The sequence below is a fragment of the Neopelma chrysocephalum genome, unplaced genomic scaffold, assembly GCF_003984885.1.
Source record: "Neopelma chrysocephalum unplaced genomic scaffold, ASM398488v2 Primary Assembly neopelma1_25, whole genome shotgun sequence".
NCBI classification, from domain to species: domain Eukaryota; kingdom Metazoa; phylum Chordata; class Aves; order Passeriformes; family Pipridae; genus Neopelma; species Neopelma chrysocephalum.
The window spans coordinates 40,460,754-40,473,735 of NW_020897694.1; the positions used below are offsets into that span (position 1 = coordinate 40,460,754).

At 36.4% G+C, this 12,982-nt stretch overlaps 1 protein-coding gene across 9 annotated transcripts in view; it reads right to left on the minus strand.

The window, feature by feature from the left end:
- MCF2L (MCF.2 cell line derived transforming sequence like) overlaps positions 1–12,982 on the minus strand; it is a 162,921-nt gene that overhangs the window by 13,885 nt on the left and 136,054 nt on the right. For all 9 annotated transcript variants that reach the window (XM_027675055.1, XM_027675061.1, XM_027675057.1 and 6 more), the window contains 12 exons: positions 12,206–12,320; positions 11,127–11,246; positions 10,067–10,258; positions 9,660–9,851; positions 8,768–8,927; positions 8,552–8,622; positions 7,438–7,514; positions 6,309–6,375; positions 2,619–2,734; positions 1,548–1,617; positions 248–340; positions 7–99 (listed from right to left, as the gene is read on the minus strand). In XM_027675055.1, the coding sequence (XP_027530856.1) occupies positions 7–99; positions 248–340; positions 1,548–1,617; positions 2,619–2,734; positions 6,309–6,375; positions 7,438–7,514; positions 8,552–8,622; positions 8,768–8,927; positions 9,660–9,851; positions 10,067–10,258; positions 11,127–11,246; positions 12,206–12,320 (1,366 nt within the window). The remainder of the gene's footprint in view (positions 1–6; positions 100–247; positions 341–1,547; positions 1,618–2,618; positions 2,735–6,308; positions 6,376–7,437; positions 7,515–8,551; positions 8,623–8,767; positions 8,928–9,659; positions 9,852–10,066; positions 10,259–11,126; positions 11,247–12,205; positions 12,321–12,982) is intronic.

Sequence of the window (12,982 nt, forward strand, 5' to 3'; positions counted from 1 at the left end):
ACATACCTTTAGCAAGAGTTGATATTTGGTTATTCTTTGAACCGGTTTCAGTAAGTATGAGTCCAAACTGAGTTTGTGATCAAGTTTCCTTTGACATTCCTGTAATCAGTGTTGAATTTCATCAGGACACTAATCAATATTTGTGTTATTTGTTCTTGAGATGATTAAGTAAAAATAAACCAAACAAAAACCCCAGGCCCCAGCAAAAACAAAACCCCTGTTATTTTAGGGATTCAAGCAAGCATACCTGAAAGAATACAGAATCTGAAAACTGCCTCCACAAACTTTCAGATCGAGGTTTATTTTGACAGTATTTTTCATAAATCTGGAAATCTTCCATCTGGAATTGGGGAGACAAGAAAAAAGTTAATAAATTCTTGTGACTTTAACAGACAAAGTTCATAAGATTTTTTTTTCATAATCACTAATGTTATGAAAAAAACCACCACCAACAAAAATTGAATCATTGTTTTTTGCTTGAGATGCCTCAAGGAATTGCAAAATCACCAATTTTGTAATGGTTCCTATTTTGGTACTTGGAACAACAGAATAAAATGTTCCCGTTATTTTTTTGCTTCAGTTGAATGTTAAGCATCTTACAAAGAAGTAAATATTGTTTTTACAAATATATTTCTATTACAATATGAAAAATATTTTTATGAATGCCCAACCATGAGTCCCTCTATGCAACTTTTTAAAAAGACTTTGTCTTTTTCTTCATTTCAGGAATGTGTTTTTCATTGGGAGTCACGCTAAGGTAGATCAAGCAGTTTGTTTCCCCTTATCACTTTGGCACCTAAAGAGCATGACTTCAGCACTTGTTGAATGGAAAAGGAAATAAATACTGTTGAAAATGTCACAGTAACCTTAGCTATACATGAAAGACCAGGTAGGAAATCAGCAGATACAGAAGTACCTCTGTCCCTCTGTTTTAGGAAACTGCATCTCCATGGATGCCAGTAAATAGAAGGAGGAAGGATGGCTCCTCTCAGGAGCTTTAGAGCATCAATAGATAGCAAAAAACAGGAGATTGATTTCCATAAACACATTCATATTTAGCCTGTAGTATACTTTAGGTGAGACTCATGGTTTAATAAATCTCAGATTAAAAAAGTTTAATTTTGTCACAGCTTTCTCTATTTTTATATTTTTCTATATTTTGGACTTACTCTGTTGAGATGTACTCTTTAAAGAAAACAGGAAAGAACAATAACAACAATCCAATAAAGAAATCTAACCAAGTAAACAAACCATTTATAGTGATGTGAAACAAAGCAGTCATGACTCCTCTTCATGCTTTCCTAACTGCCACCTTAAAAAAAGCAGTTTTCTTTTCACAAGATAGTAGCTTTTTCTAATAAAATTAATTACCCTGCACAGGGGAAAGTATCCCCAGCTCTCAATTAACATCTACATTCTCAACCTATTACATGCTCAGGACAAACAAAAGGGATGTGGTGGTAATTACTACATGAAAATGACACTCATACGTTACAGTCCTAGAGAGGCTTTATGAATGAAGTGCCAGCAAAAGATGACACACGTACCTGATCCAGAAAGCACCGTCCTACTAGTTCTGGGTATTCTACATAGTTTTCTAATTCTCTCAAGAATATTCTATGAGGAAGAAGATTTTCTTAGAACACACGTTAAAAAAAAGTTATCATAAATGTTCACACTCTTGCAATCCGTTTTCTAAACTTTTGGAAACAGTTGTAATTCTGTACTACGAAACTAAACAAAATTCTTCTAGATCATGTACATTAAAAGGCATAGCAAATTAAACCAAAAATTCTGAGCAATTTCTTTTAGTTTACTATTGCTACAACTGAAATAAAATATCAGACTGGAGAGGAAAGGAGGATTTTGTTTCCCTGCCTTATATATTCAGCAGTAGGATTTATACAGTTCAAAGTGTTTGGGTTTTCCTTCCAAATACTACAAACCAACCAAACTCCATGTTCCCAAATCTAGAAAAAAAACTCACCCCCCCAAAAAAAATCAGTGGCTAAACCTTCCATTCTAGTTTTGCCTGAATAAGAAACAACTATTTAATATGCTTAACTTCTCTTGAAAATCAATTTATCTTTACTATCAATTTAAATATTATCCTGTGAAGAAATACCCCTCTAGCAGCAAGGACTCAAACTGCAGAGGTCACTCCATATATATTTTTAATATATAAAAATATATATTAATTTTATACATCTATGGATATATAAAATTAATCAGCCTCAACCAGATGTAAGAGTTGGGACAACACCTTAAGAGTTGAGAATCTGAGGTTTAGAATAATAATTTACTTTCCACAGCAAATATCACAAAAAACTAAAAAAAAACTAAAGAAACCTTACTTTAATTAGCTTGCAGATCCAAATAACTTGCTTCAGGAAGAGGACCACAATGCAAAATTTTACCTCTGTACTGCAAACATGCAGTTTCACACAGCTTCACTCATCTTTTACAGATATTTTGCTTTACCTCTTCTATGTAATACAAATGTTGATGAGCAGACAGACAAGTAGAACTCAGTAAGGCTCTTTTAGCAATGTAAAAAAATTAAAAAGTAAAGAATCCCATGCAAAAGCTATTTTTTAGATCTGAATGCAAATCCCCACCTGTTGTGAAAGTGATAAATTTCTTCCATATTCCCAAACAAGATATCTTTCTTATTTTGGAGTTCTGGTGAAATAAGATGAGCCATTAAGGGGTTGTCCATCTCTGCAGCATAACCCTGCAACACAGGAGAGAGGCACAATGATTTTCTCCCTTTACTTGCAGTACCTTCCCTCTCTGACATGGCAGTCTGCCTTCAGCCTGATAGTGAAGAAAGAGCTCAGTATTAATCATGAAAGAAGCATACAAAATCTGTTTTTCCATCAGCCCAGTCAGATACACACACAGTTTTTAGAAGGACACTTTAATAATTCCTGCGATTCTAGTTAAGCAAGGATGAAAAATTTTGCAATCATTTTCACCAAGGAAAGGCTCTGCATTCCCATACTGCTTACAAACTATAGTTCATACTCTTCCTGTTAAGGCTTTACACATCTGAGTTTAAAGCCACAATTCCAGTACACACACAAACCTTCATGCCTGTCTCAGACATTCGTATGAAGGAACAAGCTGACTGTAGTTATCTCTGCAGGTAACAGAAATCACTGAGCTACAAATTCTATCTTTAATGCACTTCCATTAGCTTTGGTACCAAAAGTCGTAACTTTAGATTCTAACATCTTCCATTTGTCATATAAGCACACATCTGTTTATCTGGCACAGATAAGGACAAGAGTACAAAGGTGGCTTTAGCCCAAGACTGTGTTTTCCTCTGGTCTCGAGGTCACTAATTGGTGTTCTCTCAAAACACTAAAAAAAAACTAAACACTCCCACCCACCCCCAACCCCAACCAAAACATCCCCAACCAATAAACTAGAAAAGCGCAAGAATGCTCCAGTACTTGCATTCAAGGCAGATTTCTTAATGTAAGTACATTTAGAAATGTACTTGTGGTTTGGGTTTTTGGTGTGTGTTTTTTTTGGTTTTTTTTTTTTTGTTTGTTTGTTTGTTTTTTTAAATTTTTTTAAACACAAGGTGATCATTACATTAGTCACACTGATTATAATAAACTACACCAAATTATAACAAACTGACAAATTAAAAGAAAATATAAGCACCTACAGTTAGGAACTTCAATTTCAAAGTGTGGTCCAAAGTACAAAAAGTAGGAGAACTTGCTAGTAAAGTCAGCTAACCTGAAGAATTCAAGCATTTGGATAGGACAGTGACTAATTTTTTTTAAAAAAACAGAATCATCCCTTTAAAAATCTTGATTTTTTTTTTTCCTCAATCACCACATAAAAAAAAAGGAAAAAATCCAGTGGTCTAGGCGAAGATGCTGGAGCTCATAGACAGTTAACTATCGGTCCCCCCCCCATATCTCTACCCCAAACAAGAAAATGCAGAGTCTGAAAGAGAGAGGGTAGAATAAATAAATTAATAAAAATGGTACAGCCTTAAAAATTATAAAAATAATCCATATAAAATGAAGCTAAACATTTTTAACAGGGAAAGAACAACTGCAGCGACCATGCAGTTCATATGAAGAGATGCATGAAGAGAATGATTCATTTCCACTTGAAGTAAAGATGATGCTGAACATAGCAGCATAGTCAATGTTGGCATAAAGACAGGATACCTAATTTAACTGAGTTGAAAAGAAGCCTGACAGAGCTGATTACTTTGGAATTTTGAAAGAACAAAAGCATGAAATCCATACATTGACAAAAAACTTCTGTCAATTTTTTTTCCACCTTAGGCTTATGTAGTCCTTATTTTTAAAATTTAATATAAAACATTCATGTTTTACTACCTATGCAGTAGTTGTGTTTTAAGGAAAGAGAGAGCAAGCTACTTTATGCAGCCACAGAGATTATTTAATCTTACTTAAAGAATATAAAAGGCTTTGCTTAGTCTTTCTTATTAAAAGACTCTGAAATCCTTAATGCTCATCCAAAGATATGACAAGACACAGGTAAGGAAATGTATTTGAAAGCTGTTGTAAAAACATCAAAGTAAATGGAAAGAGGTGCAGAATTCAATACCTAAAACCAGACTAGTCCAATATTTTTTCCCAGTAAAAATTACTGAATTTCACAGACTAAAGTGGGATGATTGTGGTTATTAATAAAAGAAAAACTATCAAACTTGCATAAAAGTAGTGATTGCAGTTTCTCAATAATCAATCTTGGGAACTACCTTGCTTTTTTTTCTATCAGAATCTTTGGCAGACAGAAGATGCATGGCAAATAAACGTGACATAATAAGAAGAGACACTGTCCCTACAAAGGAGTATCAGGTTATTTTACATGAAAAATGGAAAGACTATTAGAATAGGAGAAACAAAGAAACTGGGAGAACAGCCAGAACTATGGATTAATAACAAGAATTACTCGAAAGCTGGAAGACTGCCATTGAACCATACCTCAGCATGTATTGATCCAGAATTACTGCTGGCAGCCCCAATAACCCAAGTTCAAGAGAGAGGAATCCCAAACGGCAAGGAGTCATGCCTGGCATGGTCAGAGAACTGAAGAGTCTATCACTCTGGCAGAAAACCAAGACAGCTTGGCCTAGCAAGACAAGGGTTTCACTATACTCTATGGAAAACAAGAGTAATACTATGGGAATAGAAAGATTCTGCAAAAACCCTCTGGTAGCAGCAGTAAGGACCAAAAATCCTCCAATTATTCAAGTTCTTGATTTTATGGACTAGAACTGTACAGATGGCATTGCCTAAAAAAGCAGAGAATAAAACTATTATTCAGGTCCACTCCAGACCCATCTTGCTTTATTACCATGTGTCAAACCATCCTAGTGTAATCAACACTTCTAGCACTTGGACTGGGCACAGGACATAAATGGAAGCCGAGCACATACTAGCAAAACCAGGACAAGAGTCCAAAACTCTCATACAGTACCCTTACTTGAAGGTATGTTCTCAGAAATTATCAATCCTGGCCAATAACTTAAGACAGCTCCTATCTAGGAGCTTAACATTGGTACGGACACTGAGAGTACTCACTTGGCTCAATTCCAATTCATCCTGATTAAAATAGTTCAACCCTAGTTATCTACAACTTCATCATCCCCTACAGTAAAATTGGATTACAAGAAAATACGACACATCCGTATCTGAAGACTTAAACTTAAGGAATAACAGAATAGCGCAGTGCAATTGTGCAAACAACTCTGCAGTACTGCAATTGTGCCTCCTCAAGTGTAGAGCAAAAGGAGCACCTTTGCTTCCTTGATGATTTAAAATGAGGATATTACTAAAAGGCATTCTGTTCCCACAGTTGAAACCAAGATGTGGAAGACGACAAAGACATGCAAAGAGGGATGCAAGAAACAAATTTTCTCCTCTGACACAAGATTCTCTCGATGCAGATTCACATTCTTGTGTGACACATGACCTTCCTGGAGCTGGCCCAAGAGTCTGGAAAGCATTTTTGCAGGAATTAACGACCATTACAAATCTCACTATGTCCCACCTAAATACTAAGTCATATCTTATTTTCCGCTCAATTTGTTTTTTCTGATAGAAAAAATCTAGTTGTATGAATATTTCTAGAAAAAAATTGCGCATTGCTGCCTCCGTGAAAATATGATGAGAAAGGAGAGATACAATGATCATACTGCTTGACAGGACAAACAGAGGCTTTACAGTGGTAAGGAAAACCTAAGAGCATCCATGAAATGGAATAGACAAGTAGATTCACTAGCAGCCACAGTGAAATTCAATCTTTACCTCAAGAACACAGAGAAGTTCTTCCACATATGCTCGTTCAGTCTCAATAAGTTCATTAATTACATGCCTGTGGACAAAGAATGACAATTAAGGTGGGCCTGTTCACTCATGCAAAGTAATGAGGCAACATTAACTTTGTCTGTGTTTCTACTTTACTTTAGACAATAAAAGAACAATTTCCAGGTAATGGAAAATGTGATGCTTCATGTATATTTCTGTCAGCAGTTGATATATCCCTATTGAGAGATACGTATTTTTAAAACATTTTAAATTTTTTGAAAATGCGTTTAAACAGACAAAAAGTCAAGTTTACCAGTTGAAGTGTTGTAGTAACTGAATTGAAGCTGTGAAGCCTTTTATCACTGTACATACAAACTCTGGTTATGCTGTGTTCATAAGTATCATGTGAGTTGGAGTTAGAGCTGCATAGGATTATCAAATACAGACTTAAAACTACACTGGTGATTTTAAATTAGAGGCATTTAGGGCACACTTCAAATATCTCAACGCTGCTTTAATTTCCCCAACAGTCAAGCAACATACGTTCCCCCAGCCCTTCCTTTGTGATTCTGTATGTTGTAACACAAGGTTGAAACAGTGAAAAGATCATATAAGTAGCCAGTTTACAGGTGAAAATGCAAGATCTGCTTTATGCATTGCAGGTGGAACCAAGTTATTTCTTTAATAAAAGTGATGCTGTTCAGTTTTTGTATAAATGATTTTTGGTAACATTTATCAAAACAGGGACTAAAAAGAGTCCAACAAAAAGAGTCTTGAGGCATGGAGACCAAAACCTCCAATTGATTTACAGGAGGCTTATTACTCAAAACTATGTCATCTCTGAAATGAACATATGTCGTTATCCTGCCATAGCATTACCTCTCTGCAGCAAAGGTAGAGTCTAGTACTACACAAACTATAAATAATGCTGCAGACAGACTGAAATATCTTCCTTTGTGTACAGAGCAGAGCCAATGCATTTCAAAAAGCACTGAGGCTTATTTCAGAGAAGCATCTTATCAAAGACACTTCCAGAGAAATGTCTTATCAAATTCTTAGCCAAACTCAGGCTTTGCTGGAACCAAATCAGAAAAAAAGCACATTTTTTTGCTTATCAAAATATACTTACTGTCGTAACACAGCTAGGTTTTCTTCATCATCCATTGTAGATCCTCCTCTGCTTTGATGCAAGTCAGTCATTTCACTCTAAAGAAAGAAACAAATAAACAATGAAAAAAATTAATCATGGCATCACATATGAGGCGAAAATGCTTTAAAATACAAAGCTTTGTGCTCAGCTCTACTAGTATGCCTTTTCACTGGAAAGACTGTACTCCATTAAAAATTAAGGCAATTTGCAAGAATGCTGCAAAAAAAATCCAAGTCATCCTGAAGATCTTGAACATTTGGACACAAGAAGTTCTCCACAAGAGGCCAGTTTCAAAAAGATGGTGGTTCAAAGTCCCTTTTCCAGAAAGGCAACATCAAAGCATCAGCATAATCTTGTAGGCAACACTGGCCCTAGTCTGTTTTTCAAGCTAAAAATAAGGTACTGTGCTAACTTTCTAGTTCTTGACACAGAGATTCACTCTTAAAACTCCTACTGTAATGGCTAAACCTAACTATGGCTTGCTGAAAAAAAGAAAGAGGCTCTGCTTTCAACCCCACCTTGAACTAACCCTGTTCTCCAAATGTTGTCCATCCTGGTCATGTGGTCCTGCTTTTCTCCTTGCATTGCCTTTTGCTGAACCTTCGCTGAGTTGATTCAACTCTCCAACCCAGTGAGAAACTATTTGTTTCTGTTTCTGCCATTAGGTTACTTTCCTTGCTGGAGGTGGGGCAGGAAGACCATCCCCACTTGGGAATGGCAACCCATTAGTTCAGGTGAAGCTGTCTTGGAGCCAACGACAACTACCTCTTCACTCTCACCAGTTTTAAGAGTAGCCAATTACTACTGGCAAATAATAAATGTTTCCTGTTCATAGATTTTATATTTTGCTGCCCTTAACATTTTTCCTAATATTGGCAACTATTTACTTTACCTTCCCTCATACTCAGCCCAGCAACAAAGCAGCCTCTATTTAAACCATGTGACTGTTTCACCAGAGTTACTTCTATAGGGACAATATCATCCCTTTTCCAGTGGAATTGCCTCATCCTTCTTGAGAGTTCCTGAATATTCCATTGTATTATGACTTTCTCAAGCAGTACATACATGAAAAAAACAAAGGAAAAAAAATTACCTTTCCTCTTCTGTAGTTTACCCTCCGAAGTGCACTGCTTTCTGAGTTGGGTACATATTCTCTTTGAAGACCTAAGTAGGTAAACCAGAATCAAACAGCAATTAAAACTTGATCAGATCTGACACAGATGTTTGTGCAACCACAAATTATGGCTGAAAGTTTCTTTGAGTTTCTCAGCATAGCACAAAAAAATTAAAGGCACATACAGTTACTTACCTGGAGAGGTACAAGGAGATTTTACAAATGCTTCTGGTCTTGGTGCAACAGGCTGAACAGGACGTGTCTGCTTAGCTGCCAGTTTCTTAAGACTTATTTGTCTCTTTTGAAACATTTCTTCCATACTTTCTTGCTTCTGGAAAACCTTTTGCACATGATCCTACCATTGCCATAGAAAAAAAATAACTTAAAATAATGATTTAAATAATTTATTAAAATTTTTAAATTCCTGTCAGAGACCTATCAACAAGTTATATTGACATTTAACTCATACTGATTTGAAATTGCAATTACTTTTATACCATGTATGGAAATATTACCCTAACTCTTCTCTCCTAACAAGGCATAATTTACTGTCATTTAGTACATTTAAAAATTGGAACATTACTTCATAAAGTATTTTGTGTGCTTGTTATAGAGAAATCTGGGATTCAGGTTTTCAATTTAAAAAAAGGAAAAGTTTCTTTGACAGTGTCTAAAGGTTCTGTTACATGAAGAGATCAACCAAGAGGAAAAGGGATATGTTCTCAAGTTCTTAACAAAAACACCAAAAAACCAAAAGCAGTTACAAAGCAGAAGTGTGCAAATATCAAGGACAGAAAGTATCATGGTTCTGCTACATAAAAAAAATAAGATACTTCAAATACTCAGGAGAATTTTTTCTTTAAAAGCAATCCTACTGTCTGAAAAAACTGAAGTAGTTATTAAAAGACTCTGAAATCCTTAATGCTCATCCAAAGATATGACAAGACATAGGTAAGGAAATGTGTAGGCTTTACAATTCCCAGGTATAACTCCTAGTACTGATTATTTAGCTTTATCAATGGCAGTACAAGAGAGCAATTCTAAAATAAACAAATGGACACACAGATACACAAACGTCTTCTGGTACCTTTAGGTCCTCATTGAGGATGTGTGCATACTCTCTGTAAATTTTATTCAACTCCTTGATTTTATTGCCAGCACCAGTATCCAGGAATTTCTCGATCTCCTGTAATGCTGATTCTGCACCATCCTGAGACTGACACTTGTCTACTGGCTGTGAAGCCAGCAGATAAATTCCTTCATCACACCACTTCATAGACTAGAAACAGAGAAGAGAACAGGCTCAGAATGCACCAATGTCAGCATCAAACACTAAGAGGCCTAAAACACCTCATACCTCTACTTATGATGTATTCAGCTACTTAATGATGAAATTTCCAACACACGAAGATAATACTACCTACCATTATGACAACTGGTTGACTGAGGTTTTAGCAAACAAAATGGGATTCAACTGTTCCATTCAAAATTTACCTTCTCTAGTAAGTCATGCAGTTCCAGAGATTTGTTAAGATGATTTCTCCTCTGTTCTGTCTCAGTAGTGAAGGCATCACAGAGATGATGAAGTTCAGTGCATTTTGGAATAATGGAGTCCACAGCATAATGATTGCTTTGAATAAAAGCATCACCCTCTGAGGCGAGCATTCTGGCTTTTACTACAGTTTCCTAAGAAAGCAAGTACTGATTTAGGTAAATCTTTCCTTGTATCAAGATCAGTGAAAAAAATTTCAGTATTATTTTTATGCAGTAAAATACTCATGCTGATAAAGAATACATCTTTAGTTAACAGGTGACTTGATTAAGAAATTAAAGTGACTTCCCGTCTTTCCAGATGCCCAAGAACTTTTATGCCTTCTTCCTTTCTGTACCAGAGTACTTCAGAAACATTAATAAGTTTAATCATATTCCTCCCTGTGAAGTAAACACTATTGTCTTCCTATGCCTTATTCAGCAGCATCCTGTGTGTATATGTATGCAATCTGGGGTACAGCAGCAATCTGAACACAAATTAAAACATATCTATCTCAGCCTTAAGAACAACAAGCTCACCTAGAGAGCAGTATATTTCACTGTGAAGCACAGATCAGAAAAAGGTTCCCTTTCTACATTGTTCAGAGTGCATGTTTCTGTTGGCCATCTTTTAACATATTGTACATTCACTACACAGCTTTCTAATTTCTAAGATTTAATGAAACACGTGGCTTTAATAGGAATTGAAGTGGCCCCTTGATCACTAAGTGCAAAACTTGGCTATGTAGACAATTTAAGCAATTCTTCAGTGAAGCAATCACGCTTTGCGACTGGTTACTCTGCTCTTCATTGAGGGATGCCCTAGAATTAGTCTCAGATGTAGTCTCAGCTCCAATGGCTAAAGACATTACTCCAAATTCCTTCTGCATGTTACTTGAGATACTGATTCTGCCCTGTTGTCAACTTAAGCTCTGCTCATAAGACATACTCAACAACCAAATACCATTCCCTTCTGCACATGCTTTGTCATAGTAGAAATTAAGGAGACTTGCAGATTTCTTACACATGATTTTTCTTCAAAGTTGGTAAGATCTTTCAAAATATGCTCCACATGTGATCTGCTGTTTCCCACATCTGTGAAAGCAGATAGTCTCTCAGACACAATATCCAAAGCTGCTTTGACCTGAAATGAGACACAGCTACGAATGAATGAAAAGGGCTGCACCTCTCTGGAGACCCATCCATTAAATAGCTGATAGTAACTATTTGCAGTCAGGTGACTCAAATTATGCAGTTACTGGGGCACAGAGACAAATCACTTTTTTTGTCAGCCTACCTTTACCCCCAATTCTAAATGAAAACAAAGAAAAGGCATTGAAGTAATCCTGTTTCCTGGTACTGAAAAAAAATGCAGGAAAACTAATGGAGCTCAGGAAACATTTATGATCTTGCTTTTACCAGATGACAATGATACAAAGCAAAAATTAATGTCCCCAGCAAAACATGGGGCAGAGGTCCCCACCCTAGCAACTGGTTGAGAGACAGACAGACACACACTTGCAACAGGGTTTCTGAGTGTTGCTCTCATGAAGATACAGTGGCTGTGCTCTGAGATCAGCTACACCAGCATAAAGGGACTGTAGATGCCATCAAGCATGTGAGTTAAACAACGTGAGATCAGAAACTGGCTGTAAAAATCGTAGTTCAGGCTCCAGCCTCCACCCAGCTTCTAACAGTGTGGTTGCAAATTCCCACCCACAGTGTTGGAGACAGTTTTTATAAAATTTCAGCCAGAAGGTTTAGTTGAGTCTTGGTTCCATAAAAGGGCCTATTGGCAAGATGAAAGAATTGCAGAAGCATTTCATACTTCTGTGGTACAGAACAGGTTTCAAAGGAGTTTTTGAACACTTATACACTGCTGGGTGCATGGAAAAAAGACTGCAGAAGGAAAGCTGTTATGTCTCTGTAGGCAAGAATTCAAAGTAGTAAAGATAGCAGTATGTCAGGTAAGGACAAGTACAAGAAAAAGGTTGTAGAAAGCTTTCAAGCACACACAAGAACTGCAAAAACAAGAAGAGAAAGTATTTTCTTCTGAATCGTTTCTATATTACCAAATATTGACCGTCACCAAGAAGTTCTCACCTCTCTGAAATTCTGTTCAAAATTCCGAAGGCGCAGACACTGCTCAAGTTTTTGCTGATGCTTAATCCAAAACTCATCAAAGGCAGTTTCTGTTTCATGTAATTGAGCCAATAGTCTTAAAAAAAAAAAAAAGACAAAACCCAAAACAAAATACAGAAAAATCCTACTGTAAGAATGATGGGTACAACCTTCAAGGGGCAATGCAATCTTCCACAGTAAACAGTCTCCCCAAAGCAATATTTTCCAGATCAAATAAACTGGATACAGGAAACATTTTAGTATTGCACAGAATAACAACTGATGTAAAACTGAAACCCAACACAAACATTAAGTTGTGAAAAATGGGCAAGTGTGATTTGAAGCACCTCAGCTCTGGCCTGGGGACAAGGGGAGTTGGGTCTAACACACATAAATAAAACATGCAAAAGTGTGTGGGCTAGGACCCAGAGGAACCCAAGCCTTAGGCTGTAAGGAAAAATAAAGTAAAAATTTGTACTGCTGTGACCAGCCAGCTGCCCTTACATTTCATTCCTTGAAGCAAAGCTCACAATAAACCTGAAGGCCATTGCTCCTTCTCTTCCAAGCAGAGTTACTACTTAAATATCACAGGCAAGTGTACAGCAGTACCACAATGAAAAAAGCCTTCTTCAGTTATATTTCTATATACTTTTACTTTTAACTTATCTTCTAATATTGCATTTGACAGTCTGATAACCTATGGAGTTTTTACAATGAACTTTGCTGTACTTAGCCTACATCCAGGGAAGGCTACACATC